At 39.8% G+C, this 7021-nt stretch overlaps 1 protein-coding gene across 1 annotated transcript in view; it reads left to right on the plus strand.

Moving 5' to 3' along the window:
- Positions 1 to 7021, plus strand: part of CASD1 (CAS1 domain sialic acid O acetyltransferase 1) — a 52398-nt gene that overhangs the window by 690 nt on the left and 44687 nt on the right. Inside the window, exon 2 of the mRNA XM_017854968.1 lies at positions 46 to 364. Coding sequence (XP_017710457.1) covers positions 46 to 364 — 319 coding nt within the window. The remainder of the gene's footprint in view (positions 1 to 45; positions 365 to 7021) is intronic.

The following is a 7021-nucleotide window of genomic DNA, read 5'->3' on the forward strand; positions in this document are numbered from 1 at the left end:
GGGCGGGGGGGCGGGGGGGAGGCCGCCGAGTCGGCCGCGGCCGAGGAGGGGCAGGCGGAGGTCGGGGGCGCCGCGGCCGCGGGGTCAGGTTCCCCGGCGGGAAGCTCGGGTGGCGGCCGCGGGGGCTGGCGGCGGATCCTCGCCTGGCTGCAGCGGCAGCAGCCCCAGTGCTGCCCCTGTGCGGCGCCCCTTCCCCGCTCCGCCGCGCACTGTTGTCATGGAGGAACCAAGATGGCGGCTCTGGCCTACAACCTGGGCAAGCGGGAGATCAACCACTACTTCAGCGTGAGGAGCGCCAAGGTGCTGGCGCTGGTGGCCGTGCTGCTGCTCGCAGCGTGCCACCTCGCCTCCCGCCGCTACCGAGGTGAGCGGGCCCTCCCCCCTGCCCGGGCAGGCCGTGGGGGAGGCGGCGACACGGCGACTGGAGGCCGCCCCCCTCGCCCAACACACGCCCACGCGGCCTCCCTCCCGCCCGGCCCGCGGGGGAGGCGGTTCCCCACGTGCCCCAGGTGTCCCCAGCAGCGGGCCGGCGCCCCAGGGCAACTGAGTGGACCCCAGTGGGGGCCACCACAGGACAATGGCTGGTGGTTCTGGGCCCCCGGAGCCTCCCGCGCTGGGGTCGGGGACGCCAACCCTGGGCCTGGCCCAAGGTGTTGCCGGGTCCGGCTCCTGAGCGGTCTGGGCTGGGGGAGACGCGCCAGACCAGGGGCTCGCGTGCAGGAGGTCTGACAGGCGGCCCTTGGGGGCAGCGCGGGGCGCATGTAACCCAAGGCCGCCTTACAAGGGGCCCGCTGCCAGGAGTGGGGTCGCAGGTCCTGCCACTTAAGAGTCCGGCTATTTAGCCTTTGTTTAATTTTGCCTCTGCCCTGTAACACCCAGTCTGGGCTGTTGGACAGCGGCAAGGGCCGCCCCCATGTTCCTTTGCCAAAAGGGCGACAGCTGGCAAAAGATGCCTGTGGCCAAATGGAAGAGGTGCCACCCAGCTTTTGTGATACAGAAACGTTTAAAGACTTCGGAGTGCGCACTTTTTACAAAGTAAAGGCACTGGAGCAGATTCGTGGAAGGAAGTTATGGGTTGACAGGCATAAAGGTGGGCAGTTGAAAGCAAATTGTAAGCAGTTTGAAAGCAGGCCGTGGCCATGGGTTTTGAAATTGGTGTAAAGGGGAAAAGGAAATATGACCTTATTTCAGAACGAATTATCTTTCAGTAATCAAGGGTTATTTACTTGTCCTTGATTGATTGTTTTTTTCCTCTGTAAAAATGCCACTAAGAGAGAGGCTGACAGGCAGAGGGAAATTAATGATGATAGGATCTTTTATTTTTGGCTCTTAATACTATCAGAGCCATTATCTGGACAGCTCTTGGTGACTGTGAGATTAATCAGTCAAGATGTAATGTGTAATGGACAGGTGCAAATTAACGCTGTGCACGTTTAACTTTACACCTACTTTGGCAAAATATCCATAAACGGGGTGCTGGAGTCTGAGCTGTAGTCTCATCCCAGGAGATCTTTCAAGGTGTAGGGCATTTTGGTCAGTTTTGCTGCTTTATTTCTTCCAACTCCTGAGAATGAAAAATCTTATACTCTAGAGCCATACTGGGTGAACAGCTTTTAATATACTAAATTGATAAAAATGTGTAGATTCTTTATAACCTTTTGGCCTCTCTCCAGCTCTCTCCAGATTACAACCATATGACCTGACAAGGCCTTGGTTCATCTACAATCATGTAAAACTAGCAATGTTGATGCATTGATTTGTGGTAGTTTTGAGGAAATACTTCTTTTAACTACTATTAATCATTTTATGCCAATTTGGTGTAAATTAACCATAATTTAATTCAATTTTGTGTATGTGATGGTAGTAGAGAGAAATTTTGTAACTACAGTACTATTGTCCTAAGATAAACTTCTAGTCCCCTGCCTTTTGTTTTTTTGTGCTTTTTATCTTTTGATAAGCTTGGAATACTATGATTTTTAGATTATGGATTTCATCTTGTCAAGATCTGTCATCAGGGAAAATAGAATGTCAGATGGGGACTTATGAGTCAGTGTAGCAATCTAGGATTGTTTGTAAAGCCTTCTCCAGAAGTAAGTCATCAGTTTCCATAGGTACTTCAGTGCCTTGAGTGTGAAGCAGTACACCTAGTGTGTGTACTTGCCCAGAATGAATGTCAATAATTTGAACTGAAGACTTTGGGAAAAATAAACATCTTACCAGGACCATCTTAGCCATCTTCATGCTTTGGCAGTATCAAACTGAGTCAGGTGCAGTGCACTTCACACAAAGATAATCATACATTTGACTCACATTATAACTCTTTAGGACAGAGGTGGCCAATCTTTTGGCTTCCGTGGGCCACACTGGAAGAAGAATTGTCTTTGGGCCACACATAAAATTAACACTAATGATATCTGATGAGCTTAAAAAAATTGCAGAAACATCTTGTATGGTTTTAAGAAAGTTTACGAATTCAGGCTACATTCAAAGCCATCCTGGGCCGCCAGCAGCCCAGGCCATGGCTTGGAAAATCTTGCTGTAGAATGAGAAAGGATCTTACATCAGATGAAGGGGATTAGGCTGTGTATTTGGATTTTGAATGTGAGTGTGCTCAGGCAAAGTAGAGTGAATGCATTTGGATATACATATTCAGTATCTCTTGCTTTACAAACTGCCGAAAGTAAAAGAAAGAATTACCCACTACAGAAAGTAAAGCGTGGCAAATACTGTGTGCTAACATTGAGCGCTTATATGTCAGGGACTGTTCTACTAAAGGTTTTACATGTTTTAACTCATTTTGTCTTTATAACCATTCTATAAGGTAGATACAATTACCATATTTCACTCCACCCTACTATTTTTAACATCTCTGTAATCAGGGCGAGTCTTTAAAACTTTGATTGCATGTCAAAGTTTAATTGGTAACATTTTTTTCTTACTATGACATAAAATAATCATGTGTCTTATAATCAATGGTCTTAGATTCAGTGAATTACAGTATTATTTCCATTTTAAATTTGAAGCATGACAGATTAAATGAATCGCCTAAGGATACACAGTGACTGAGCTAGGATTTAGATCCCAGTTAGTCTGTCTCATGCCTTATTGTCTTTCTCAGAGCTTCTTAGACAGTGGGGAGTATAGAAAATAGAGGGAGAAAGCATTTTCCAGGGAAGCATGGGTTAAACAACTTAGAAAGAGTAATTCAGGCTGGGCACAGTGGCTCACGCCTGTAATCCCAGCACTTTGGGAGGCTGAGGCAGGTGGATCACCTGAGGTCAGGAGTTCAAGACCAGCCTGGCCAACATGGTGAAACCCCTCTCTACTAAAATACAAAATTCGCCGGGTGTGGTGGCGGGCACCTGTAATCCCAGCTACTCAGGAGGCTGAGGCAGGAGAATCACTTGAACCCAGGAGGCGGAGGTTGCAGTGAGCCAAGATCGCATTCTAGCGTGGTCAACAGGGCAAGACTCTGTCTCAAAATAATAATAATAATAATAATTCAACTTTGTTGTACCAGCTAAGAGTTTTTCTAATTTTTTTTTTTTTCCAGTCAGCAGGTAATTTTCTAAAAGTTGTTTGTGTAAAGCTTCAAAATCTGACCCGAGCCTACTTTTTGTTACCTGTGTTTTTTCGTTATTTTCTCCAAATTTCGGGTTCACAATCTGAATGTGCTTTGCCCATTCACATCTCACAGTTATCTGATTTTCTCTGCCTGCAGTGACTTCTCTCTTGAAAGAAAGTGTACATTTTTCCTTCAAGGCCTGGTTCAAATGTCACCCCCACAGCAGTAGGAATTAGCAGTTCAGTTCTGCCAGCAACTTACACTTACTTATTGTGTTGTATTGTAATAATTGGTATCTGCCTACCCACACAGACTGTTGAGCTTCCAAGAGTATCTTACTCATCTTTAAATCTTTAAATCATCAGAGCCTTACACACAATAGGAAATCCTTAAATAACTGTGCATAAATAGATTTCAAAGTCCTTATTTCCTTTTATGTTCTTTTCTGGCTTTAATTGAATTTCATGTTCTAATCTCAATTTTAGAAAGTAGGCTTTATAAAATTATTAATATTATTTTCACATAATAGAATGACATTTTGAAAATAATTACTGTCTTAACTATACTTTTTCCAAATGTTATCAATTTCCAACATTATGAATCTCAAAATGTCCATTATTAGTTTGATTACAGGTTAAAAACGTCGTTTCTGTGACAAATGGCCAGTATCTGTAGCCTAAAGGATAGTTCCAATCTGGATAAATTTTAATTTTTTAAATTGATAAAGTTAACTTCGAATGCCTTAAATTTTTTTGAAATCAATTTTTTTTTTTCTTTTTTTTTTTTAATCCACTAAGCTTAAATGCCAATGCTAAATGATATTTGATGTTCTGGAGAAGAGTAAGTTGAAAGCTTCAGAAATTAAAGCAAGAAAGCAGCAGCTCTGGGTCTCTTAGCTTTTTCTTTCTTTGTGAGAAACATCCTGATCTTTATGATACTACTTGTAATGAGACACTCCTTGGTTGTCTAAAGATAAATTTTAATGGTGATTTTCAGCACAGACTAACGTGTAACTTGCCGTATCTTAGGCAAACAAAATATTCTGTGGACTATACTGTAAACTTCATGATCTGATATTTTAATGGTTAGTAGTAGGAAACACAGTTTTAGCAGGATGATTCAGTCTAAATTTAGGTGCAGTGTGCCAGAGATAATCTCTTCAAAGGAAAACATAAGTTGGGGTTTATATGGGCCATCAGATGTTTTCTTTAGTTGTTACATTTTATTTTCAGTTTGTTTTGTTTGCTTGCTTTTAAAAGTATTTTCTATCACAGAAAAATCACGCATAAAATTCTGAGATTGTAGATTGACAAACTAGAAAGCTTATACTTAAGATAATAGAATAAAGAGGAAGACAGCTATTCATCCAGATAATCTTGGTGTTGGAGATAGCTGAAGTAGATAATTCTGTCTCTTTAGTTTCTTTGTGTGTGTGTGTTTCTTGCTTGATTTTTCTGAGCGCTTGGCAACATTTATTTCACATTAGTTGTATTAAAATAGATATCAAAATATTAGACAATTGAAAATAACCGAAGTTTTGTTTTGTTTTGTCTTTGGTAAATTTGGAACGGAAAATATGTGCCAACAGATATTTATATATAGTGTAAATATTTAAAAGGTGGCACATTATATTAAGATCTAGATTTACATTTAGTGATTGGATTTTAAAATTTCCTTCCTGAGAAAAGAGAATTTGTTTTAGAGTATGAAATTTTATGGAGTTTTTTCTGGATCACATTAATTTATTTTAATCAGATTATAATAATAGTAGTAATTTATTATTACTACTATTTTTATTTTGCTGACACACAAAAAAGTCATTCTCTTCTTGCTTTTTTTGGTCGTCTACTTAGCAATCCTTTGTATTAGATTCTGTTAAGATAACTGGTACAGTTCCTGTCTTTTGACTGGACCCCAGCTGATATGATACAGACACATATGGATTAATTTCAGATACAAGTCTTGTAAAAAACATCTTTGCGTTATGAAATGTGTTAAGTCATCATCAACTAGCATTCATTAGCAAAGTAAGAATTTCTTCCCTGGAAAGCTCAGTATTCTCTAAAATGCTGTGTTTATAATGCCTGTGGGTTAGTGACAACTTCAAATCTTATTTTGCTATGGTTTTTTGTTTTGTTTTGTTTTGTTTTGACACGGGTTCATCAGATTAGAACTATTGTTTTCCATCAGCTCAACAACTGATTAGCAAGATGTGGGTAGTAGTATTGACTGGAGGCAAAAAAAGTTGTTTGCATTTTAGACACGTTTTCTGGGGAGAAAAGACTGGTTGTTTTGAGATACTGGTATGGTGTTTCCATTCTCTATAAAAACATATTGGTAACCCACATAGATGCATAATCCCAGACACTGAAGTTTGATTAAGGTGTGTTTCTGTCTAGGCTTTTACTTAAAAGACAAAAGGCAAGTAACAACACCCCCCCCCCCAAAAAAAAAGGAGAGAGGAGAAAGAAAACAGAAAAGGAAAAGAAGAAAACCTTAAAGGATTAACACTTAGTTATTTACAACTTACAACTTTTTTAACAAATAGAAGTGTTGCTAACTTTTAACTTGGTTTAATAGATTTAAAGAGAAATGCTATAAATGTGGAATTTTGGCCTTAATTTTAAACATTTACTAAAGGTTTTAACAAGATTTTACCATGTGGCCATTATAAAAGAATACTACAAAATTGCTATTTGTAGAAAAATAACTTGTGTGTTTCCACAGTTCTGTTTTTACTCATCCTTAGTTATTTATATAGCTTAATTTTGTTTTTTAGAACTAGAATTAGTTTTTAATAATGGGGAAAATGAAGAACTAATTATTTGTAGTTTACTTAAAGACAGGTTATTAAAAAAATCTTTGAAATACAAAAAAACCTGCTCAGGCTGCATATATAGTTAACATAAATTTAGTAATTGATATCCTGCTTTCCTTAACCAGTTTCCCATCAATAAGATAGTGCAACATTTTAACTTTTCCTTCCTGTTCTACTTTAGAATTTATGACATAAGAAACAACAACACTTTCAATATTTATTCATACTTGTCTTACATTTGTATCATCTTTTGTCTGTATTTTGGCTAAATAATGAGTAACTAGATTGAGAAAAGAGATGTGTTCTTCTACTTTAAATATCTTTGTATCTTCCTTATCTCTACCCTGAAAAGCTCAATATCCTTTTAGTTCTGCAGTATTCTTCCTCCCAGACTCCTTAGCCTGACCTTAATTAAATGTCAAGTATAACTTGCTATTGACTATTAATAAAGAACTGGAGATTAAATAATATTTTATTATATCCCCATAATTAACCTAAACATCTCATTCTGCCCCCCCACAAACCCCCATCCCACCCCATTCGTTTGACATGTTTGAGCTTAAATGCCTCCAAACTCTCTTTTAACCCCTTTGGTCATGTATATTTAGCTAATGTACAGTAAAATGCAAGACTCCATC

Source organism: Rhinopithecus bieti, unplaced genomic scaffold, assembly GCF_001698545.2.
Source record: "Rhinopithecus bieti isolate Rb0 unplaced genomic scaffold, ASM169854v2 scaffold_39006, whole genome shotgun sequence".
Lineage (NCBI taxonomy): Eukaryota > Metazoa > Chordata > Mammalia > Primates > Cercopithecidae > Rhinopithecus > Rhinopithecus bieti.